The sequence below is a fragment of the Xenia sp. Carnegie-2017 genome, unplaced genomic scaffold (genome assembly GCF_021976095.1).
Source record: "Xenia sp. Carnegie-2017 unplaced genomic scaffold, XeniaSp_v1 HiC_scaffold_6, whole genome shotgun sequence".
Classification (NCBI taxonomy): domain Eukaryota; kingdom Metazoa; phylum Cnidaria; class Anthozoa; order Malacalcyonacea; family Xeniidae; genus Xenia; species Xenia sp. Carnegie-2017.
The window spans coordinates 853,669-880,670 of record NW_025813526.1 but is presented as its reverse complement, the minus strand read 5'-3'; the positions used below and the strand labels follow the sequence as shown (position 1 = coordinate 880,670).

Here is a 27,002-nt window from a genome sequence, read left to right as displayed (position 1 = left end):
TGAAGAGAAAGTAACAAAACATGCTAATAATGGAGCAGCAAATCCTCACATTGATCTTTGATTTAAAAAACACAATAAAAGCAGCAATGGAAAATTTTTTGTTTGATGTTTTCTTTTATTTTTTGGTCGAAAAAGATCTTGCCGCAAACTCGAGGGAAAAATGGCAAACAGGTCAAACGTAGCTATGTATTTCGGTGCGCTCATTACGAATTTCTGGTTTACGATAGTCTGCGATACGATAGGTCGAAGTGGGTTGTTTTCTTTGTGGATTTTTGGTAGTCCGTAGAATTTGGCGGTGGATGCGTCATTGGGTCGAATTCTTCTGTAATCGTTTTTGGTCAGTTTCTTTTTGTCTTTTAGTTGTTTCAGTTTCTGGTTGATGCGGTCGGTGGTCGTTTTGCTGGGGTCTGCGTGGAGAGGTTCGTATGTGGTGGTGTCTCGTAGGAGGATTTTGCTTTGTCGATGTATTCTGATCTGTCCATGATAACTGTTTTGCGTCCTTTGTCATTATTTGGACATCGTTTTGTAGGTTTTTAATTGCTCGTTGTTCTTCGTTGTTTAGGGTGACTGGTGGTTTGTGGCAGAGGTTATTGGTGATTTTGTCACGAATGTCTTCTTTCGTTTGGTCTGTTAAGTTGGTGTACTTTAAAGCTGATTTCAGGTCGGCAACGTAGTCAAGTTTGTTCGCGTCTTTCAAGTTGTAATTTAATCCTATGTTTAAAATTTTAGTTTGCTGTTCGGTTAGTGGTTTGCTCTAGATGTTTGTGACAAATTCGTTTGTGTTGGGATGGAGTTGTTTGTAAGATCTGGATTTTTATTAATTTTCGATGAACTTCGTGGTGTCGTTTTGTTCTATATGCGGATGTTGCTTTTTTGATGGCTTCATTAATGATTTGGCGTCTGATTGTGTAATGTATCTTGTAAATGTAAGGTTTCTCGATGTTCTTGTAGTTTATGCCGGTAGATTCGTAAGCGGTTGTGGGAATCTGGTATGAGGACGTTTAACATACGGCGGCCGTTTGATTGTGCAATTTGTTGAGCGTGAGTTGTTTTTAACGGTGGTCGGTAGTTAACGCTGTTTGGTAGGATTCGTTGTTGTTTACATTTGTGTAAGAAGTTAAGCTGCTCCAATGTTGATGACTCTTTGTGTGCGAATAATTCCTATTTTCTTGTTCTTCTGAGAATACCTTTCCCATATGTTGATTTTATAAGTTTGAAAATTGGTAATCCAGGCATTTAATACATAAAAAATGAAAGTTTTTCCGGACTGTTTTAAAAATTATTTTATTGAGCTTTCGACTCGTTGTTTCGAGCCTTCATCAGAATGAGGAAATTACTATTTAGATGTGCTTTTAGCTTGTAGACGCTTAGAGCGTCTAATTGGATTAGCGGGTGGATTAATGTGATTGGATGGGGTGGAATGCGTTGCCATGGGTTTTGGTGTATTGTTAATATGATCGGTGATAATATTATTAGAGTGTACTGTTGTAGTTATGGTGTTGTTTGTAGTTTTTTGTCCTTTTTCTTTAGTTGTTAGTGTATGCTTGGTATGTCAATATGTCTGTATATTTTGTCGTTGTCTTTACTGTGCCAAGCTTCTTTAAATTCGCGTGCGTGTTTAGTCTGTGCGCGTGCGAGTACTTTAGTTTCTGTCCAGTCGAATGTGTGGTTGTTTCCGTTGGTATGTTCTGCCGGTAGTGAGTTCGTATCTCGTCGTTTTATGGCGTTTTTGTGTTCTGTGAGTCTTGTTTCAATTTTTTTTGATATTTGTCCTATGTATTGCTTTGAACAGTCTTTACATGGTATCATGTAGATCGCGTCAGTTGTATATCATGAATTGTAGTTTTGTCTTTATGTTTGGTGAAACATGATTTGAGTTTTTGTGTAGGTTTGTGGGCGACGTTATTATTAAATGGTCGAAGAAGTCTGGCAGTCATTTCTGATGTTCCGTTTATGTATGGTAATGTGACAATTTTTACTGTTTCGTCTGGTTTCTTGTTGCTTTAGTCGGTTTGTGTTTTGTTTTGTATTTGTTTATAGTTTTGTTTATGAAATTTCTAGGGTAATTGTTTTTGATAAATGTGGAGTATAAGTAGTTGCGTTCTGTAAGAAATGAAAGTTTCTCCGAATTGTTTTAAAAATTATTTCATTGAGCTTTCGACTCGCTGCTTGGAGCCGTCATCAGAATGAGGAAATATATGTTTAAAAATTGGTAATCCAGGCAATTTATACATTTTTTTGGCTTCTTCTGTGTTACAATGAGCGTTTATCCTGTTAAAAAGTGTTCGAATGCAGCTTATTTTGTGTAATGTTGGGTAATTGCTGTTGTATAGATAGTATATATGGTATACATATAGATATTTTTTGTTGAATTGCCGACCTGACTTGATGCTTTTCTCTTTGTGGGTGCTACAAGCGATTAATAGTTTCATGTACAACGCAGTTGTTAAACAAAAATTTTCCTCAGTTTGTCTTTACATTGCTTAGACAGGAGCATATTAATTCAGAAAAAACAGATATAAAACTCGTTGTTTTGTTCAAATCTGTTTAACGGACAATTAAAAAGAAAATGAAAATGTGCTTGACACTTCGATCGTTGATCTCCATGTTTTTTTTCAAGCGTAATCAGTCTTCAATACAACTGACGCCATGCACGTGAGAAAATCATGTTACACACATGCAAGAGTTAGGTAATCTCTGGTACCTATAGAAGATGGTTTGATAAAATCTCTTGCAGATCGAGAAGACATGTGTGTCTCAATGACCATGGCGACATTTGATATGATGACTTTAAGAGAATGATGACTAATTCACAAGCTGCGATTGTTAAACTTATTTACTGTGTAACCAAAATACACAAATCTTTAACAATACTTTAATATACTTTAATAAGGTTAATATTTTAATAATGTGATACTTTAATAAGATTTAAGCCACTTACAAATCAAAAAGTATATTTGTCTGAAATAAAGCTAAAATAAGGTTTTTCATTAAAAATAAGAATTACAACTTAACAGCGAGGCTGAAGATCTCACTAGTTTCCTGAATAGCATTGTCTTATGGAACCGGTGCCTCAGTGTTCACCAAAACAATCCAGTATAGTAAATTCCCTTGTTGGGCAGATGGTTAGTACGCCCAGATTGGTCCCAACGTCAAGTGCACACACACACAGGAGAGGAATGCAAATCACCGTGGAAACGAGTGCGCTTTGTTATACAAATTGTCTTTTTGTTTATTTCAAACGTTTAATGAATCTCATAATAAAAAGTAACATTTCATAATTGATCTTTTAATGTTGCCATCTTCCAACGTGTGTTTTGCTAGTCTTCATCTCCTCCGTATCTTGAATTATTTCATAAAAATCATCGCTGTCATTGAAATTTTCTTGTGTGTCAAAAACATAAAGTCAAGTGTTTGTATCAGCCATGTTTTGCAAAAATAAGACTTTGCTTCATTTAATCAAATGGTAACGTCGTATATTCACACGATCATGTGACGAGTTTATTTCATGTGAGAACATAGTCTTTTACCACAGCTTGCAAGAGCGATTCTTAACAGTTAGCCGAAATGGCGTTTTTTGAGCATGTTTTTTTGAATTGAGACTTCAAACTTTGAAATAATACTGCAGTATGTGCTATTTTATATAAGGTAAAAATGACTTAGTCCTTGCAACATACCGTCCGGTAAAGTGTCAAATGATCTTCCATAAGTAAATGTTTTACAGGGTATTCCTGTCGTCGTATTGTACGCCACCCGATGATACCATGAATATCTCCTGTTTGGCACTGCAAATTTTAAGTCACCATTATTACTTGACCACTACCTCCGTTACTCAATTTAAAATATTAATTCTATTGCAGACCAATTTTCAATTCAGTTAAATATAGTGAAAAAATAGCGGACACATCTATCAGCTAATAAATTATGAATTAACGAAAGCAAAGAAAAAAACATTTGCCCATGACACAAGTAGCAAATTTTGACATAAAATTTTTCATATTTTAATATGCGTCACACCTATGCCCAATGAAGAGGATCTTTTAGGCACTATTATGCAATTCGCCTTATTAGTTATGATTTGTAATTTTGTATAAGTAGTCATGAATGAGCACATTTGTGTTTCTATTATTTCTGATATCTTTTGAAAAGTTAGTTAACAACACCTACGAAAGATTTTGTCTAAAAAGTTTATTTCTAGAGATATAACGGGCGAAAAAATTTTTGGGAAAAAGCAGCGAATGCTTAGGTACTGGATCTCTGGAATACATGTTATTGACTATTTGAAAAGTACTAAAAATACACTTTCTGCACACATAAAATTTAAAATGAGGTAAAAAACACTTTATGATCAATAAAAAACAGGTAATACAATAATGTAAAATCGAGTTGGCATTCTAAAGGCAAAAAACGTTCTGTCCTTTCTTTGATGTACAATAAATTAACCCAGTCTACCATATATCTTCTACAGAAATCTCCAGTTAATATCTTAAACATCTGTATCAAAATCCTCAGCTTTTCTTACGTGTTCGATTCTACACAATTCAATCTCGTCAACACTTTGTCACCACTAAATGACAAGCACGATAATGCTTAGCTGGGCAACACAAGTGAGCTTGATGATGGTGCATTTAAAGTAAAAATCAATTTGAAAAATTTGGCAAAATAAAACTAAAATCTCACCAGTGCGCTAAGCAGGTGTATACTTATTGACAGTTACTTAGCAGCTTATTTTTGTCGTGTTTTACATGCTTTTAATTTAACAAACACCTTAATTCTTGTATAAACTCTTGCATTGGTCTACAGAGACTTGACTGTCTGGAAAAATTGTACAGATATTATATGGGTATTTTAGGGTTAACGTTATGCATTGATGAAGAGAAAACCAGAATTGTCAGCAGACTGCTGATTGTGCTCCTTGCCAACGACTTAATCTTTTTAAGCCTGGATAGCTCGTTGTTTGCAGATGAATTTTACTAAGTTTTACGGCTCATGCAACCTTTTCTCGTAAATCAAACATTGCGTTTGGTTTATTGCCACGTCAGGCAAAAACTCACCGTTTGCGCTGAATGTAAGCAGAAAAACAGTTAAAGAACCAATAGCGACGCATTCTTTTATCACTTGCCTTATGATGGTCTCCCTGATTCATTTTTCCCTCTCAGAGAGGCTTTCTGATGGTCAACGTGACTCATTTTTCCCTCTCAGAGATGCCTTCTGATGGTCACCGTGACTCATTTTTTCCTCTCAGAGAGGCCTTATGATGGTCTCCTGATTCATTTTTACCTCTCAGAGTTGCCTTAACTCAAAAACAAAGATAAGAAGTGGGCTAAGGTGCATTTTTGTTAAAAATATACGAAAATTATTGGCAAGAATCCCAAATGCATTGTCAACAACGCGCCTTGCTCGAAAGAGAATCATCCATATGTGTCATCAGTTACCTGTGAATGTCTTTCCCCTGGTGGTATACTTAATTTCCAGGCTATTATTGTTTTTCATAACGATGTTTGGGCCAATTAATGCCAAACATTATCAAAAGACTTTCCATCAAGTTGATCTTGCTCTTTTCTCGATCTTGTTCATTTCTTCTTGTCATTCATCTTTTTGTCCATGTCTTTCTACATTGTGCTTTATAACGCCGACGCCATCGTCTTCTTACTAAAATAAACAATATTATCTCTTCTTGAAATTTTTTCGCCATATTTGCTGTTCGGCCATGTGATAAAAGCTCACATTCAGCGCAATCGGTTAGTTTTTTTTTGGTTTGCGTGGCCAAAAATATCAAACACGTTTGATTTGCGAGAAAGTGCTGCATGAGCAGCATAACTTAGTAAAATTCATTGGCACATAGCGGGCTATCGCCTGAGCTAACTGGTATGAGAAAATATAAGTTCAGCTGATAGCTCTCGTGTGCTGCTGGCTTCAGCGAAACGATTGCTTGTTGACAGTCCTGGTTTCACTTGAGTCATTCAGTCTAGCCCTTCGTCGAAATGCTTATCGTCTTCATTTTGATGATCCACCTCATCTTTATAAACAGTTGAATATAACTCTACTTTGGTTATGTAAACCTTAAAATATTTGCAGCTTTTCACAAATATTCCATTTTAGCTGGGTGAACAGAGATGTTTGACAAATCTTGCACTTGCTTTTGCTCACGAACACCCTGGCTATAATGGGTTTGCTCTAGTCTTCAAACTGCAGATTCGATATATTCTTCGTTGACTGACTCTAGATTTTCTCTGAAAATTCTAACATCACCAAAAAGACTTTTCATGATTAAAAAACCATGTTTATTCATTTCTCTGGCTAAAAAGCGCGCCATTGTTAATAACTTTGCTTTGACAACATTGCAGTTAAGCGAGCTCAATGAAGGCAACATTTGATAAGAGTGAATAAATGAATTCGGAAAGTGTGAAGATATAAATTCGAAGAGTGAATGAATAAATTCGAAAAGTGTCAATAATTAAATTTGGAAGTGTTAATAAAAAAATTTGAAAAGTATGAATAAATATTTTCCAAGTGCGAATAAATAAATTAACCTATTTAGAATAATGATATGTTTGGCGTGCCATAGTCATACGCGTCATTACTCTCAACGTGGTAATTCGACTTAAATATTTAATAATAATGTTACTGATCAAATTCATTGTGATTAAAAATTATATACCCATACGTTGAACGAAGAATGACAGATTTAATACAAACTTATAATTTGGACAAAATACTTATCACCAATTTATCGTCTCGACAAAATATTTACGTTTTCAATGTATTTTTTTACGGAAAATAATAGCCTTGTATAAACGTATACTGTTTACAGTCACTGAGCTGTTTACATACCCGTCTCTAGCTATTCTGGAAAAACCTTAACAATGTTGGTTTTTTCGACTGTCGTATCTGATGAACATTCTTCCAGATTTCACCATTTAAACAAATGGGTACATTAAGAGAGTGGCGTAGCAAGCCCCCAAATTTGGTCCCGTTATGTTAATTTTTTGACATGCCAGCAAATTTGATCCAGATATGCTAACAGTTTCTAAAGAAATGAATAATTATAATGTGCTGAAATTTACATAGCCGGACCAAAACTTGCGGGCTGGCTAAGTAACTGCATTTAAACCTTGTTATTCATGACTAATAATTCTGTTAAAGCCAATGATAGATGCTAAACTTTTTCTGGCCTTCCCCCACGTTTTCCAAACTAGGACAGCATGACCTAACACCAAAGACGCCACTGCAAGAAACTAGAGTCGGATTTTTTTAAGGGTATAAAAAATGTAGCCGTAATCTATGTGACCAAAATGTGGCTAGAAATCTGTTTCAATAGCCCCCACCGCGGTGCTAAAATGTTTCATTGGGGACCAGTAGTGTTCAATGCGCTGATTTCAAACATCTTTGTTCCACACGCAAAAACGCGCTGTTTTTTATAATGTATGGCCAAAGTTTGTTATTCCCATCGGCTTAGCACCATTTAGAATTCCGTGGTGTTTCGATCTTTTGGCATGTTACTTGAAGTAACCAGTGTACTCGAAAACCGTGGACTTATAAACAACTTAAATTTATAAGTATATGCCACGGAACCATCTAAGAACCTCTAGCATCGACGCGATTTTATTCATTTCAATTGTAAAACTGGTTAATTGTGATAGTGAGAATTTGAGACAATTGAACAATATCGCGAAAATTGAGTAATATTGACGAGAAATAGAATCAAATTTCAACAGTAGCATATCGTATCAAATGTTGTTTATGTATAATACTATTTGGTAACTAAAGATGATCTAAAGCTCTAGTGCTATCTAAAATAGGAATTACAAAAAAATAAGTATGAGATTGTTGCGACAATCTTGCGCAAATAAATCAGTATCCAGATTATCATCTGAGTCATCTTCCCAGGATTCGTTTGGACAATTTGTGCAATCAACACACTGGCAAATTTCAGTACACTTGTAGTTAGCTTTCCTACATTAAGTTTGGGGAACATTAAGTTAGGAGCACATTAAGTTTGAATAATAACCGAATAAGCACTTCTTTGTTTCCACCATGTTAGAGAAACTTGCTCCATTGTGCTGGTAGTTTCCGGTCGGCGCTATATATATTCATAACCTCTAATCCACCACTTGCCTGTTTGTTTCGTACTAGATTCTTAATGCTCCCATCAGGATATCTGTCTACCACAAAGTCGGCACGTGTACATCTGTGATAAGTTGCCAAGTTGATGACCATCACTAACAGTTGCTCTGCAAATCTCCTAACGATGAAAGCAACTTTGCAGCCTGAATGAGTGCCATTCCATCAAGGACAATTGTATTACGCTCTGAAACCTCGTCAACTGTATGATCTTGAACATTTTTTACTTGATTGATGCCATCAAATTACTTTTCTGAGTCTTTTGCAAGGTACGCATCTTAGTTGAAAGAGATAATGGGAATGGACCCAAAGAGTAACAAAGAACTTCCTTCATGTCAATATTTTTACTTTGTGCTAGCAAAAGCATTCGAGCGAACAGATTATGATTATTCTTCAAAGTAGTTTCTATACACCTTTTTCTGAACTAACTTGGACTTTTTTAATCATCAAGGTATAAGTTTTCAGTTTCAACTTTAAAATTGTTGAAAAGATATCAGGCGTATCAAGTAATAACTTATCTTTAAGAGCATCCAGTTCTTTTCTTTTCCTACAAAATGAATGTAAAAACCATAATTATATTCTTATGTGTTCATTTATGCAAAAATCTATTTCTGTGTTGGATACCTTTTAATTGGATCGGTGCCGGCCATTTTCATACATTTCCCTGTGATTGCAGACCGATCGGATTGAGCTAGAATCCATCGTTGCATAGCACCCCTGTTTAATGTAATTCCGACCATTCCAGGAAAAGAAATATATACTTTTTGGGCTTTTAGTACTGCCTAACTTAAAATCACCTGGTCTATACCTGTTGTTGTTTTTCAATCTCTGTCTAAGGTTTGCTCAATAGTCATATCGCATGCGACAGTGGAAAATTCATAGTTCTGCTGGCGTTGCACAGCCCAATGATGACGAAGATCTTGCACTAAGGTTAAACGCATAAAAAGTTATGATAAAAACCCATACAGAGGATTAATACATTAGTTTGTATTAATTCTCTTTCCACACCATTTTATGTAACAATGTACTTTTCAACCAAATAGTAACTATTATCTTTTCTGTAACATTAAAACACTTCTGCATTATACATATGTTACCTTGTTGTGTTTCTTGCAGTTTTGTCATTTCAAGCCAATACGCTGTTCCATAAAAAGAATAATTCACACGATCGCATGCAAAATACCATGTAAGCATTAAGCGCACTGTGAATAGATGCAGTTCCCAATTACCCTCCCAGGTAGGTCAAAGCATTTTTTACTACTGCAGCTGTGGAGGAATTTGCTTGATAAATAAACATGTTTTAGATGTCGACCTAATGGAATAATAAGTAGAGGTTCCGTTTCATTATGTCAGGAAAGGAGCATAGTAGATAAATAGGCTCACTATATAAACTGAAGAGTTCCAACCATTTCTAGGTAGGTACTCCACAATGAAAACGTTGGGTTTCTTTCACTTTGCCGAACCACAAAGTCATCATACCGGGAAATAATGCCCGTGAATGGTTCCAATGAAAGTTTGTCCTGAAAACTCTCCCCAGGAAAGTTGCTTAAAAGATCGCGTGCGACTGTGTAAACATTAGCGGAATCCTCGCCATCAAGACTACCCAAAAAAGCTTGCAATCGCAGTCGGTGCAGAGCTTTGCTTATAATTTTATAGCAATAAATGCTTCTGTTATAATGTTTTCCAGTCATAACACCTTTAACAAGCCTTTGCCCAACAATTTCAGCTTCAATAAGTACATCCTAAATATAAGGCAATATCGCCATTAAATAATGTTTATCTAAATTTTAATTGTATTAGAAAGAGTATCCAAGCTATAAAATTAAACAATACAACTGGGACCATCCTAGAACTTGGTCTGTTTAAAGAACGACAGCCGATGGTGGCCAACATGAATCCATACCCGGTGCTCCTTTTATTGCATTTTTTAAACTCATCGCAACATCATAAAATTCTTTCAAAGTTACTTCCTTTTGGGAAAATATAGGCTGCATATTTGCTTCTACGTCACCAACGCTTTCTTCCTCTTCACTATCTGTTGTTGCACAGGTCTCGGCTACTTCACCTACTTACAGCTCTCCTACAAACACAAGCTTGCTTTGATTTCTGGTTGCAGGGCGGTGAAATACAAGTTACGGATAGTCTCTGTGCAATCTTGTTTTAGGTCGGGAAGGAAGGTAATTGGATGCATCAAGCTCTTCAGTCTTCATTACTTGCTGTACAAAGATGTCATGCAATGGCCTCATTTAAATTATTTGCTTTTCCTTTATCAGCTTGTCTTCTAGTGTTTTGGAACAGAATGTGTTGTAGCTTAACTGATATAGTTCGTCGTTTTGTTTACCTGTCACTTTTCTTGACAAAAATCTGCAGTAATCCAAATGACAATGCTTGTGGTAGCGTACTTCTATCGCTACGCAATCTTTACCCCTAATGTGAGCTAAAATTGATTTGTCTTTTTTCCTTTCGCAGCCTCTCTTAATTTACCTCCGTCATACGTTTGTGCCAGAACGAATTTATCAAGTTTTCGTTTTCTAGTGGCCTGTAAAACATGCAACGTAATTGTTACAAAAATGTCAAGAAATAATTCAAGGATTATGTTTAACTATACCTTGTCCACCTTGTATAAGTCTTGTCTTTTGAAAATTATGCAATGCAAAAGCTTATTTCTTCTGGTATGTTTTCATCACAACTAACAATGTCCGAGGTGATTTTCTTACAGGTGCACGAGAGGTCCTGTGTGTGACAGGAGTGCTTCGTTTCACCTTGTGTGAATGCATTAATAGTATTTGTTTTTTTCTGTATTCTTTTTTCGGTTCTTCCGACTTTTGTTTTCCTTAATGAAAACGCATTCCTTAATGCATAATTCCTTAATAGCTAGCATTCCTTAATGAAAACGCACATTCGCAATTTCCTCTCGCACTGGCTCCCTATCTGAACCGAGCGATCAACGTTTGACTCGTTTGGAAACGTTTGCCGCAATTCTATTAGGGTTACTATGCATCCAAATGAATCCACTTTTCACAATATTCACTTATTTTATCGATTTTATGTGTCGTCAATTGACACAATTCGCCTGATTTACCACCAAAATGAATGAAACATTCATCCTTTCTCCTGATTTGCGCTTTGTGACTTGCAAAATCGTACTCAGAAAACAATCAGAGTTAACAACAATTTAATTGTATAGTTTATCAAAGAGGGAGGACTCACCTTTCCTATCACTTGGGTGGGTGTGCGCGTCATCTTGCTCAGCTTATTTGCACTATCACGCAAAGTTAGAGTATACAAATTATAGAGTATTTATATACGGTATATATAAATTTCCGTATATTTACAAGTATATGCATCTTTCAGTCGGAAAGGTGGATCTTCCCAATCAAGGTCGTGCACGCATTTCCGACACAATGAACATTCAATTTAACATGCGCTCCTGTTATGAGTCAACGTTTCTTGAGTACGTTAATCGGTACTTCAAGTAATAATGTCAAAAGATAAAACACACCGCGGAATTTAAAATGTCGATCAAAATATCCAACTTTGGTTTTACATTGTGAATAAACAGCGCGTTTTGGCGTGCGGAAACAAAGATATATGAAATCTGCACATTCGACTCTACTACTTTCCGTTGAAATATTTTAGCACCGCGATGGGAGTGACGAAACGAAACATTTTAGTGCTAGAGCTAACGGCCTATTATTAATGAAATTATTGAAACTGTCAGTGAATTTTACAAAACGAAAGAGCAATCATCCAAAACAATTAATTAATTATTTAAAGCAGAGGCAAACAATAGGCTGAAAAACAGTGCCTTGAACACCTGAAGAGATTTGTTAGAATGAGAACAGTTATCACATGTTTTGCACTGGAAGCGATGTAATAACTTGCACATTTATATCTATCACCTTCACAAGCCTACACAAGTTTCAGCGACGACCTGTTGCTCGTACATGATTAACTGCCAACCACATACAAACTTTATCCAGACTTTGTGGAACAGTTCACAAACATTTTAAATAAAAAATCTTGGGCGTTTACTATTTTTTAGGTTGTGAACAACATTTTCATCTTTATATTTACATTATTAAAAATTTATGTTAAAGCTTTTTTTAAAAACTATGGACAGGTTCAAACTAGTTCAACAAAGTTCAAACTAGACATATGTTATATGTTAATCAGTGGCTGCACAATATCGATAATTGGGGTGGGGGAGTAAATATTTATAAAAGCAAGTTCAAAGAGAAGTTTCTATTGAAAGGAATTGTAGTCACGGACTAAAACATACGAATTATGTAAAGATTTTAAGAATTTCTACTGCTTCCAAATAATGATTGATGGCATAATTGCCATTATTAGTAATGGGATTAATGCTATAGAACTGTTCCTTTTCTTCTGACAAACTTATTAAAGTGTCTGGTAAAACAACTTCATTATCTCTATTTACTTTGAGGTGTGCAAGTATGCAGGCCTTCCACCATTGATTTGTAAAAACAAAATAAGATCTCTCACATTTCAATCCCAAGATGTTTCTAACACAGCTGTAACTTTCTCATATTCGACTTCCACGTCACAAATTAATCATTCTAGGTGACAGCCGATAAAAGCGGGCGAGTTAGCAGTCTGCCTGTGGTATAAGACAAGAAATTAAAATGCTGAGTCAGCATCAGGGTAAAACCGTTTGTTGATCCTTCATAAACGAGTGACTGAAAGTAAACGGTTTAGCATACTTTTTTACTCATTTCATACTAGTCTATCGAACAATACTGAACATTTTTGGAATTTGCAAATTTTTTGGTTTTGATAACTATTGATGACGGCATCGTGAATAAAACGTAATTTGCAATCCTTTCGTTCGCCGCCGATATCTCGCCTGGGATATTTTTCGGTCTTTTTGAAAGCTCAAAAATTTCAACTTTTCGCGAAAATTTCGCACAAGAAAAAAACAAAAAAACAATCAGGTAAGAAGAAACATTCACAAGATCTCACATGTCTACGTAAAAAAAATAAACATGCTGGCCATAAGATATAAATTTCATAATTACAAAGTTCTACAATTTTAAAAGTAAATCAGGTATAGTTTTGTATTCGTATTTATCGTAAAAAATTGGCGATAAAGCACTACGAAATACTTGGCGATTGCATGACGTGTCAACATGATATGTGGAGATTCTGATTAATTTTACAGAGGGAAACAAATGTTTTGTAAGCTCAACAAAAGCAGCCAATTTTGCAACATAAAATTCTTTCATCCGGAAAGTTTGTATAATTGTATTCCCATTATTGTGCATGTTGAATAATCCGTGTTGTTATCCGTGAAAAATTTATTTTTTCCTAAATAAAGTTCACACGACATAAACTAAACTGGGTTCAATAAAGATTCAAACTCACATGTGTTACTTTTTTGCGTATACTGAACACTAAAACCCAGGTTTAACCTGGATTTAACTCAACCCAGGTTTATAGACCTCCCAATTCTAACGTTAAATTTATGGACGATTTAGAGAGCTTTTTTCATGAATTGGATGAACAAGACAATGAATTAATTCTTACAAGAGATTTAAATTGCGATCTCTCTCTCACAGTATTGCAATCTCATTCTCATAAACTCATTGATATACTAAACCTATTCCAAATGAAACAAATAATCACGAACCTACACGCATTACAAATAATACATCCTCGTTAATTGATATAATAGCAACAAATCACCGACAAAATTAAGGAAAGTGGTGTATTACATTTGGGAATTAGAGATCATAGTTTGGTATACGCATGTCTTAAAATATCTTTGCAGCGTGAAAACCATTGTTGAAACCTAGCATCGATCACATGTTTTGCACTCAATAACTTGTCTATTTCCTACACAAGTTTCAGCGACGAGTATTAACTGCCAACCACATACAAACTTTATCCAGACTTTGTGGAACAGTTCACAAACATTTTAAATAAAAAATACTATTTTAGGTTGTGAACAACATTTTCAACATTATTAAAATTTATGTTAAAGCTTTTTAAAACTATGGACAGGTTCAAACTAGTTCAACAAAGTTCAAACTAGACATATATGTTAATCAGTGGCTGCACAATATCGATAATTGGGGTGGGGAGTAAATATTTATAAAAGCAAGTTCAAAGAGAGTTTCTATTGAAAGGAATTGTAGTAAAACATACGAATTATGTAAAGATTTTAAGAATTTCTACTGCTTCAAATAATGATTGATGGCATAATTGCCATTATTAGTAATGGGATTAATGCTATAGAACTGTTCCTTTTCTTCTGACAAACTTATTAAAGTGTCTGGTAAAACAACTTCATTATCTCTATTTACTTTGAGGTGCAAGTATGCAGGCCTTCCACCATTGATTTGTAAAACAAAATAAGATCTCTCACATTTCAATCCCAAGATGTTTCTAACACAGCTGTAACATATTCGACTTCCACGTCACAAATTAATCATTCTAGGTGACAGCCGATAAAAGCGGGCGAGTTAGCAGTCTGCCTGTGGTATAAGACAAGAAATTAAAATGCTGAGTCAGCATCAGGGTAAAACCGTTTGTTGATCCTTCATAAACGAGTGACTGAAAGTAAACGGTTTAGCATACTTTTTTTTACTCATTTCATACTAGTCTATCGAACAATACTGAACATTTTTGGAATTTGCAAATTTTTTGGTTTTGATAACTATTGATGACGGCATCGTGAATAAAACGTAATTTGCAATCCTTTCGTTCGCCGCCGATATCTCGCCTGGGATATTTTTCGGTCTTTTTGAAAGCTCAAAAATTTCAACTTTTCGCGAAAATTTCGCACAAGAAAAAAACAAAAAAACAATCAGGTAAGAAGAAACATTCACAAGATCTCACATGTCTACGTAAAAAAAATAAACATGCTGGCCATAAGATATAAATTTCATAATTACAAAGTTCTACAATTTTAAAAGTAAATCAGGTATAGTTTTGTATTCGTATTTATCGTAAAAAATTGGCGATAAAGCACTACGAAATACTTGGCGATTGCATGACGTGTCAACATGATATGTGGAGATTCTGATTAATTTTACAGAGGGAAACAAATGTTTTGTAAGCTCAACAAAAGCAGCCAATTTTGCAACATAAAATTCTTTCATCCGGAAAGTTTGTATAATTGTATTCCCATTATTGTGCATGTTGAATAATCCGTGTTGTTATCCGTGAAAAATTTATTTTTTCCTAAATAAAGTTCACACGACATAAACTAAACTGGGTTCAATAAAGATTCAAACTCACATGTGTTACTTTTTTGCGTATACTGAACACTAAAACCCAGGTTTAACCTGGATTTAACTCAACCCAGGTTTATAGACCTCCCAATTCTAACGTTAAATTTATGGACGATTTAGAGAGCTTTTTTCATGAATTGGATGAACAAGACAATGAATTAATTCTTACAAGAGATTTAAATTGCGATCTCTCTCTCACAGTATTGCAATCTCATTCTCATAAACTCATTGATATACTAAACCTATTCCAAATGAAACAAATAATCACGAACCTACACGCATTACAAATAATACATCCTCGTTAATTGATATAATAGCAACAAATCACCCCGACAAAATTAAGGAAAGTGGTGTATTACATTTGGGAATTAGAGATCATAGTTTGGTATACGCATGTCTTAAAATATCTTTGCAGCGTGAAAAACCTAAGATTGTTGAAACTAGAAATCTAAAAAATTACAACATTGATCATTTCAATAACCATATTTTTTACTTATTGAGAGACTCTATTTGGAATCATCGTGATCCTGATATTTTATGGGCACAGTTTAAAGACATTTCTAATTACGTATCAGACATTTATGCTCCAATAAAAACTAGGAAAGTCAGAAGCACTTATGCTCCTTGGCTAACAACTCAGATTAGATGTGAGATGAACAATCGTGATTACTTGAAAAAGCAAGCCGCAAAAACAAACTCAGAAAAATTTTTTACCGAGCCTATCAAGCTAAACGTAACGAAGTTAATAAGTTGATTAAGTCTTACAAAATCACAATATTGTAAGGAAAATATTGAAATGAACAAAAATAATCCAAAAGAAATGTGGAAAAATATAAATCAAGTCATAAGTGGAAATGGTCGATGTTCCAAAACTACCACCATTAAAACAATCAAAGATGAAATGGGCAATAATATTTATTATGAAAAATCAATAGCTAGTCAATTGAATAAATATTTCGTAAAAATCGGCCCTAAATTATCAAATAAACTTCCAGAAAGTCCTAAAGACTTCTTTGATTACTTAAATCCGTTAGATTGTGAATTTCAATTTCTTACAATTTCTGATGAAACAGTTTGTCAAAAAATATCAAAACTTAAAAGCGATAAAGGTGCTGGATTAGACAAAATATCTTTATTACTCCATACCTGACACACATTTTTAGTCTATCGTTAGATGAAGGAAAATATCCTTAAGACTGGAAAGAAGCTAGAGTTTCTCCAATATTTAAATCCGGAAATAGAGAGGAGTGTAATAATTGTAGACCATTAGCATTCTATCTACTGTTTACAAAATTTTTGAAAAAATTATTTTTGACCAATTAAATCATTACCTTTCTCAAAACAAGATTTTATCGAACTATCAGTCGGGCTTTAGGAGAGGATATTCTACTTGTTTCTCCTTGTTGAGAACAACAAATGAGTGGTTATTTAACATGGACAAGGGGTTAATAAATGGCGTAGTTTTCTCACATTTACAGAAGGCTTTTGATACTGTAGATCATAGTATCTTGATAAAAAATACTAGAACTTTATGGCATAAAAAAAAATACGCTTGGCTGGTTCATCTCATATCTAAGTAACGGAAGACAAGTATGTAAAGTAGGAATGTCTATTTCAATCAGTAAAAATATAACGAAGGGTGTACCACAGGGGTCAAATTTTGGTCCTATTCTTTTCTTACTTTATATTAATGATTTGCCAAATTGTCTTAGTTCCTCCGTACCAGCACTTTTTGAAGATGATATAAATCTCACAGTTTGTGCCTTTACATCAAACGAGATTCAAAAAAATTTGGAAATTGAATTACATAAAGTCCGTATGTGGCTTTTAAGAAATTAAACTGACCTTAAATGTCAAAAAAACTGAGTATATGTTAATTGGAATAAGACAAAAGTTGTCCCAAGTTAGTGCTGATCCAATTTTATCGATAGGGACTGAGGCTATTAAACGTGTTTCATTCACTAAGACACTTGGTGTAGTTGTGGATGAGTGCATCACTTGGAAAAATCATATTGAAAATGTGGCCAAAAATGCTGCCAAGGGAATTGGCGGACTGCGTAGATCAAAAGAATACTTGACAAAGGCATGCTTAAAGTCATGTATAATGCTTTTGTATTGCCACATTTTGATTACTGTGCTTTGGTTTGGAACAACTGCTCCAATAGTTTACAGATTAAATTACAAAAACTTCAAAATAAAGCTGGCCGAATAATTACAAGTGACTGCTATAAATCTGCCTCAGACTCTGTAAGAGCTAAACTCTCTTGGGATACCTTAGAGGCAAGGAGAAAAGCACAATTAGAGAATTTAATGATACAAATAATGAAAGGTAATTCTACAGATTATCTTCGACAGTTTTTCTCAATACGTACGAATGAAATGTATAAATTACGAAATAACAATCACGTTCTCAACTTGACAAACCAAAAACAAATGCCTTAAAACGTAGCTTTGCATACAGAGGTGCAGAGGCTTGGAATAACATTGAAGATAAAAGAAAATATCCATTGCATGCATAAACTTTATAGATTTAATAATTTTATTTTTATATAGTTCATACTTTGTTTTTTTTTGGTTATTTTTTACCTATATGTAGTATCCTTTTTAATTTTATTTTATCACACGACAATCTGAAAATCAACTTCTATATTTTTATATGTAGTTGTATTTTAGGATCCAAGTTGAGATACTACCGTGTTTAAATAAATGTAAGTAAACCCATATCAACAAGTAGAATGAATTAAACCCAGGTCAAACATGCGTTGATAGTGTTCGCAAAAAACATACATACATGGGTACATTTTAACCAAGGTTGAACCAAGATTAGTTTATGTCATGTGAATTGGGTTCTAGATTGTACCAACGTATAGTTAGTTGTTCTTAGTAGTAATGAATGATGGACTCATGTATGCATTGTTTAATAATATCCCTGACTGGATTTAATGGACGATAAAGAGTAGCTACAAACATAACATAGGAAATTGATTATCAACCTTACTGGCGAAATAAATACAATTACATAAACACATGAGAAATTAAAAATAAAACGTTTTCCACCTGCAATTAAAAAACAAAATTCTCGCGCTGCGCCACGTAAAGACGCTTTCTTTAAATAAACTTAAAACTTATATTGTATATACAGGGGTGGATCTAGGATTTTTCAAACATCAGTCATAATTTCAGAGCCTTGGAAATGCCATTTTCAGCCTTTTAGGGCAATACAAAATGTATTTTGTGGGCATCGTTTTTCGTAAAAACAACACATTTTGCTTACGTTTTTTTCAAAAAAAATTGAAGTGAACAATACTTGAATGTTTTGCCAAATATTTAGGCTCATTATCATGCCAAATATATGGCTCATTAGCATGTCTAGGAACGTAAAATTTATTTTACAATAATGCTATTCAAAAACAGATATTGTCTTTAAAAATTTCTACCAAGTTGTCAGGCATAGACCCTCCTAGAGACCCCCATTCAAACCTCTATGTAATGAGTTTAGTTAGCAATTTGGTACTACAAGGGACAGTTCATAGATATAGAAAAGCTCAGACTTCAAACCATACAGGTTTATTGTAACCCTTTACCCATCTCCACATACAGTGCCAGCAAATTCACCTTTTGAGAAAAAACTCAAAATTTTTTTCTGCCAAAGATTAAGTAAAAATTATCAGAGTGAAAATTTGCAATTAAGGACAGCTTAATGCCATTAATGTTTATTAGGCATTTCACTAGACTATTATCTTTTGTAAGTATGTGCAAGGTGTGCTACATAGCAATAACTAGTAGCATTGTATTTGCAATTACAAACAGAATGTAACCAACATGTCTTTAATAATATAATTAAATGAATGTTGAAATTGGTTCATGTGTCATGCTTACTGGTTATGATAAATATCTTTTCATATGATCAAAGCTCGTTTAAATGTAAATCTGAAATAATTTAGTTTAGAAATTATATTGATCATCAGAAAAATTACCTAGTGATCATAAAAAATACTTTGCTGTTTTGCCAAATTTCAAGGTTTATCTGCATACATAGGAAGACATTTTTACTTTGTAGAAAATGCTTTTCATACATCAATAGCCCTTAGTAATTTATGGCAAACAATCTAGCATGAGCCGTAGATTAACACACCTTTATATCTCTACATGAGATGTTCAGTTAGAAAAGGGGACAATATGTGACATGGGACAACATTTCATGTAAGTGAAATACTCAGGTTTAATAAATACTTTGCTGTTTTGCCAAATTTCAAGGTTTATCTGCATACATAGGAAGACATTTTTACTTTGTAGAAAATGCTTTTCATACATCAATAGCCCTTAGTAATTTATGGCAAACAATCTGGTATGAGCCGTAGATGAACACACCTTGACATCTCTACATGAGGCGTTCAGTTAGAAAATGGGACAACATTTCATGTATGTGAAATACTCAGGTTTAATACCATTCCAATCAAATTGTCAAAATAAAAAGCTTTCTCAAATTAGTTTTCTCAGTTAGTTTTCTTAAATCTTAAACAATATATTGACATAAATCGCATCACACACTTGCATAAATTGACTTTGATATTTACATTCATGCATACACTTCACTTGTCCTTTATTTACGATTTTGGATGTAAATTTCTGCTGAGAAAAGTCAAAACAATGTGAAAAAATTCACAGTTTGGACAGCAGCATTCATGTCAATATATAAATTTGTAAAAGATTTCCAAAAATTCCATCTGATTGTAGTTTAGTTTCTATCATGCTTTAGAAAATTACTATGAAACGATCAAACATTCAATTCAGACAGTGAGCTTGAATATGTTAGTTCAGTTGGCTATCAGTCGAAATCGGTCAAACCAATCACAGTAAGACAAAAACTTAAACGAACCAACTACACAATAGCAATTGGACTCCCTTATCGTTCCGGCCACCCCGCTTATCGGTCGAGATTATTCCAGATCGTCCACTGATCTGGCTATTGACCAATGGGGACTGGCTTAAATAAGCGTTCTTGAACTCCGTTATCGGTTGAACCAGTGGAGCAATCCCGCTTGTCAGTCAACCAGTCAATATAATTCTAGATATGTTTTTATCTACTGATCTGTTTACAAAGGTGATATTTGTATAAGTTTTAATACATAAAACAGATTTTGACGATGAAATCCAAACGATTACAGAACGAAATTTTTGAACTATAAGCATATATCGCGTGACTGATTTGACATACCCTAGACCCGACCCTGATTAGTCCGGAATCGTAATAAGCTGTCAAAAAATGGGCTCACGAATAAACTTATAGAAACTCACAATTAAATTGAACTAGCATTCATCATGATTTTAAGACTTTATAAAAATAAGTGAAGTCACGACTCATTATTGTGACGAGGAAATGAGAGGGGTAGCGCCGTAAAACTTTATTTGACAAGATGAGTAATCGTAAAAGTATGCAGGTGCCAATTGCACTTGCAATTTTTACTCACACAACTGTTTACTGACTCTAGTAAAAAAATAAAATACCAAGTATTGAATATTATTTAATTTTTATATTCCATTTCATAACTTGTATAATTTTGTTTTGAACTTTATCTGTCTATATATGTCCAATAAATAACCTTTACAAGCTTTCAAGATTCATAAGGAAATTCTATGGCCATGCCCTTTATGTCGGGCAAAATAGTCCGTCACCACCCCAATAATTATACCCAAGTTTCGGCCCTGATTTACAAGCCCTGTGTTTGCAATGATAGCACAACACAATACACGAAATCTTGAAGCTGCAATGCCAAATGCATTTTCGAAAACTCGTTTAGCCCTTAAGAGGTGGTAATTGAATATTCTCTTTGCTAGTGTTTTAAGAACAAGCCTAGTAGGCTTTAGCAATAACATTTTAAGGGAAAATCCTCATCACCTACCAACACATAAGGAACTGGCATTTCACCCTTAAACTTGCCTTTTCGGGGATACTTATTACGTAATTTTCCATTGCCAGATTGATCATACTGTTTGCAAATGCTCTCCAACACTAATTCGCCCAGTATAGCCTTTATCCATCAGAGTAAATCTGTACCTTGCATCACAAACAGAAAGAAGTTCATTACTGTAGTCTCTTATGTATTTGAAATACTCTGAGCCAGCACTTTCTGGGGCCGGCATAATGATGTGCTTGCCATCGATGGCACCAATGAAGTTGGGAAAATTCCATGAAAATTCGAATTCTCGTGATATTGATAACCATTCCTCACTCGTAAACGGTGCTTCAACAAAGGTTTTTGAAAAAAGCACTTTCCAAAATATTTTACATAGTATTCATCCCACAGTCGTTGGACTTATCTTGTAGCTTAACCCATTAGCTTGCTAAGCATCACCTGTGACTAAATATCGCAAAGTTACGTTCACCATTTCCAATAGCTTCGCGCTTTATACTCGAGTTGGTAATGAAAGGGCCGCCATCGAAAGGGGCTCCTCAAACTTTGATGGGGTCATTCGAAAGTAGGTGGAAATGTATTCATGAACAGCTAGCATCATATCTTTGATAAGAAGATGAAATTCACCCTTCTCCTTTTGTTCTGCAAAGGTTTTCCGAACACAAAACGCTTTCTATACTTCAAACGTAGACGCTGTCAACATACTTTTTTTCTAAATGCTAATAACACAAGGCAATTTTGATCAATATCATTATTGCTGGCCGCCATGTTTTTCTGTGCTTTTGTAAATATTCGCAAAAATACAAACAACCACAAGTAATAAGTGGAAATCATATCTTCGCGTACGCCGTTTTCGCTGTCGCCAAAGTCCGCGAAAAATTTGGACAGCAGCTGGCGAAATAAAGAAGTGGAAAACGGGCTTAAGATAGAGAACATTTAGTGGGAGCAAAACTGCAGAAGAAATTGGAAAACAGCAGTCTATTTTATTTACTTTTGCAGTGCTCTAAGCCAAGGTGGTTTTTTGAAAATAACGACTGGGGTGTCTTGCCTAAATTAATTTTTCAATGGATACGGAAATTCTGTGATTTCTTCATGAGATTCATTGTCAAAGGATGCCGCCATCTTGCTAATTCGCGTAAAATAGCAAACTGCTGACCACATATACCAGCAAACGTCTCGATTGCTGGTATATGGGTTGTTAACATAAACGTTTTGTTTATTGGAAAATTTAACTATATCATATATACAACTGGATAAAGCATATACTCTTCTTGATGTACTTTTGTCATGTGGGCTTGCCATACAAATCTTGGCTGAATGTATCAGAGTCAAGTGAAAGGCAAGAAGGAAGCAATTGATTTTATCGGTCAATATTATCAAATGGTAACACAAATATGCATCGACAAACGAAAAAAAGTAACTTTTCGCACTGTTTTTGTAATAAACAACGATTATTTTGTGATTTTTGTGTCGAAAAAAGCAGCTGTTCAATCAGTTCTCACCCCGCGAGAGAATCTCGAAACACTACACACGCGCATTTAAGTGTAATCTTGCGTGTCTGGGTGCAAGTCATGGCCTTCAGCTTTCCTTCCACGTATTTTAGTTCAATGGTTCAACTATCTATCACAACTCATTAACATACCGATAAAAAAGTGTGCAAATATTTGGCTTAAAATCGTGACTGTGAACATTTATAAAATTGCATCTGAAAATCGAATTTAAATTCTCATTGCAGACGTTTACACTGGGAAGTAATCTGCCGAAATGCGTCGTGTTATTTCGCTTTAAAACAGTTCTTTTAGAACTATTGGCTTAGTGTTCTGGTTTTAAACTGTTCTTTTAAGAACTATTAAGTTATTGTTTTTGCCATTGACCATGGTATTTCCGATTTTCAAGACAATTTGTAGAAACGGAACCCATAAAATCTAATCTTTTTAATTAGGTAGTAAAAATAGGGAAGTTAAACACATAATACAATGTCTGCATGTGACGTCAAAGCGGCCATGTTGGGGGAGTACATACAAGGGCCAATGCTCATGAAATTAGCATAACTTCTTTTCACTATATGCGATTTTCGCCTAACATGGCGACTAATGAACACAATCTTTATAAGCGCCTTAACATGCAGTTATGAAGCTTGCATAAAAGTTTACGAAATTGCAAAATTCTAAAGGTTTTCTATTTTTATAGAACCTTAACAACTCACAGTACTGATTACACTGTTTTATTAGTGAAGAGAACATTCTGTAAATTTTAGATTCTAATTTTTTTTATTTAAAAACACCTTTAAAAAAGGTATTAGTTATGGACTTCCAAGAATAAATTCTCATCAAATAATGAGCCGTTTTAATTCGTTTAGCCTAACGTTGAATCTACCCATTTGCAGAAAAAAGTTAGCACTATTTTTGTTCACCAAAAAAATCGACTTTTCAATTATTTTGTTGATTAAGTGATGCAGCCAAATATCATTTTCATTTAACAATACAAGAAAAGACTTTTCCTAGCCAACACGACAGGCAGCATTTAAGAGCAACAATAAAACTTAATTAGATTTTTACATGTATTATACATATTATACATTACCTAAACCATCAACAGCAAATTTAGAAATGCTGAAATTGAATTCGTTCCAAGTGCGGTTTTCAAATTGTAATTCCAATGCAGTGTCTTCAGGATCTTTATTATATGTCCACATAATATCTACTGAACGCTTTCTTGGCTGGACAAAGAAGTCAACAGGCTTTAGAACATTTGGCAACAAGTTCTGACAAGCTATACAGCCAAAAATTAAATGAAATACACGCAGTAAGAATGATTAAACAAATTTTACTAAAACAATTAAATCAGTCGTGTACAATAGATTTGACAACGATTTCCCATTTTTTGTGCACCTCTGAATCGTGGTATTTATCGTGCTCACTACTACTTTTAATCTTTGAAACTGGCCTGAATAAAATGCTCCAAAATTTCGCAGCAAGTAAACAATGTCGAAATTGTGCAAAATTTGCTCCCAATAAAAAAGAGTAGTTTTCACTATAACAGTTTGTCTAGTACATGCGTGAGTGGAAGTCATGTACCAAGAGATTTTTGTTTTATTAGTGCGAATGCCATGCATGTGCAAACATTTTGGGTTTTCTGCCAAACTATAAAAAACCTGAATGTATTTTGTAAACGGACATCACACCCCATAACAAGCACCGGTTATTATATGTTGTCTGTCGGTTGCCGAAAAACCTAGCAGCTCCTATAGCGTCTATTTATTCATTAATGTCGGTTTATGTAAACAAAATGAGAGAAATAAAGAGCAACATCAAATCGTAAAAGGAAAATAGTAACAACACTAATCAAAAATATTTAAACAATCAAAGGGAGTTCATGCGTCGTAAAGAAAGATCAAGAGTCTGAATTATGAATTAAAGAATAACTTATCGCAATCAGTGGCGTCGCCAGCTCGATATATGAGGGTATTTTATTCATATAATCATTGTTTCTTAGGGATTAAATAATGAATATATGAATATCGTCCCCTCACTTATCGACCTGGCGACGCCATTGATTGCAATTACAGCATTTGCCTCTCATCAACGGAAAACGGGTATTAAATACGGCGTGTTGTATACTCAATAATGCGTTTCTAATTTCATTAGGAACAATCAAATGCCAATCGAGCGAAAAGGATGTTCAATAAAAGGCCAACTAAATTCATGCCATTTAATTCATTTTTAAATTAGCGATACAAACATCTGTAGCAGGTATCAAACAGTTATTAACAAGACAAATGTCATTTGAATAACATATCGTTTTGAATTTAACAGCATAAGTTGATGCAATTTAAAAATGCAGCCTACGCTCGCATTCTCCCGCCTATGGGAGAATGCAAGCATAAAGAAGGACTGAAAATTTGCATAAATTTTTCCTAAGAGGGAGAACAATGCAAATGTATTTCTACGACGCTGCAGGGAAAAGCTTACGGACAGTTTCTGTCGAAAAAAGTTTTGCGTGATTTCCATTGATGCAGACTTATCTACCATGATGCCGGACCAAAGAATACATCCTGGCTGCTGGTTAACGAGATATATGTTTATCTGAGCCAGACTTAACAGCCGTAGCATGCTACTGTCACGCCCGTTGCTTCAACAGTTAATAAACTGCTCCAGCAAAAGTTTTTGACATTTTGCCTGTCTGGTAAGGGTTTGATTCGTACTGACAATATCAAATTGTCGGTCAATAGCAGTAATAGTAAGTTGCTGTCTGTAAATTAGTTGAAATGGAGTCGGAGGGTACGAAATTGTTTCTTGGTCATCGTAGATATATGTAAGTGGACGATTGTTAATGGTAGCCTCGATTTCCACTAAAATTGTTCTAAGCACTTCAAAATCCATGGAGGATCGACGGAGAGTTTTCTTCTAACATCTCACTATACTCTCTATCATTCGTTCGTAAAATCCTCCTTGCCACGGTGCTTTTTCAATGATAAATTCCCAATTGACATCCTTTGAAGCCAGTTCGCGTTATATGTCAGTTGATCTCAGTAAATTAGCAAATAGCAACATCGCTTGAGGCACTCTTGAATATCTTGGCATTGTCTGATATTAGTATTACACCTCTTCGTGAAACAAACCTTCGGAAAGCTTGCAGAAACGATAGCACAGACAAATAACACACATATTCAAGATTAACCACTCGAGGGGAAGCACAATAGAACAAACAGATATATACCTTATCCATTCCTTGATTGTTAGTAGCGTAGTCTGTGCAAAGGGGCCTGCAAAGTCAATACCATTGTTTGCAAAGGGAGGCTCTTTGCTTACTCGACTTGATGGCCAACACACTTCCTTCGCGTTTAAGAAAGCTTTACCTCGAATTTTTTGCATTTAATACATCTACGCACAACGCCCTTGACGCACTCTTGACCACGAAAAATCAAATGATTTCCTCGAACGCAGTTGAAAGTTTTCTAATTCCTTCGTGATGTACTTGACAGGGGCATTTAACTAATTTCGAAAAGTATGCTTAAGAGTTGACAAAATTGGTTGTTTCGCACTATCAGATACTGTTGAGTGGTCAATTCGACCTTCGCAACGAATATCCAGTTCGTCATCAAGAAAAAAAACCAAGTTGTTGAACTCGTAGACTTTTAAGACCGTCAGAAAACGCGTTTGACTGAATATTTTGGATCCAAAATCTCTCAGCTTCGAGTAGTTTATTAGCATTCAACTCATACGTAACAGAGCATGGTTGCTTTCTTCATTTCTTGATAAACATTAGGAACACCCACGAGAAGGCAAGTCCGCAGGGTTTATTACCCCAGGACACTGTCTCGATTTCTAACAACTTGTTAACTTTCTGATTTCGTTTACGCGGTTCTGTATATACGACTTCTACAGTTTATGATATCAAATTCAACACCATGTGGTAAATAAATCCGTCCATAAGATAATATCAGTGGTTCATTTTATTGAAGTCAACGCTTTCACAATCAAATCGACTAATCTTTCTAAGGTAGTTGGGCCAAATAATTCAAGTCGTGGTATGGTCTGTCGTTTGATAGAAGCAACTCTTCTCTCGGCTGCTATTAAATTCACTTCAAATTCAGGGGCGGATCTAGAGTATGTCAAATCCGTCGCGCGACTGATGTTTGAAATTCAAAAATTACCTATTCATATTTATTAAAAATTCATTAATTATTCTCACTTTCTTATCGCAT

At 34.7% G+C, this 27,002-nt stretch overlaps 1 protein-coding gene and 1 long non-coding RNA gene across 2 annotated transcripts in view; both read right to left on the bottom strand.

Moving 5' to 3' along the window:
* LOC124457361 (insulin-like growth factor 1 receptor) overlaps positions 1-27,002 on the bottom strand; it is a 98,157-nt gene that overhangs the window by 19,466 nt on the left and 51,689 nt on the right. Inside the window, exons 5-6 of the mRNA XM_047007629.1 lie at positions 23,879-24,067; positions 3,678-3,785 (exon numbers count right to left, since the gene is read on the bottom strand). Of these exons, the coding sequence (XP_046863585.1) occupies positions 3,678-3,785; positions 23,879-24,067 (297 nt within the window). The remainder of the gene's footprint in view (positions 1-3,677; positions 3,786-23,878; positions 24,068-27,002) is intronic.
* LOC124457363 lies at positions 5,195-6,320 on the bottom strand. The gene is made up of 2 exons (XR_006952542.1): positions 5,436-6,320; positions 5,195-5,298 (listed from the first exon to the last, which is right to left on the bottom strand). It is a non-coding gene; the product is annotated as an uncharacterized LOC124457363 (long non-coding RNA).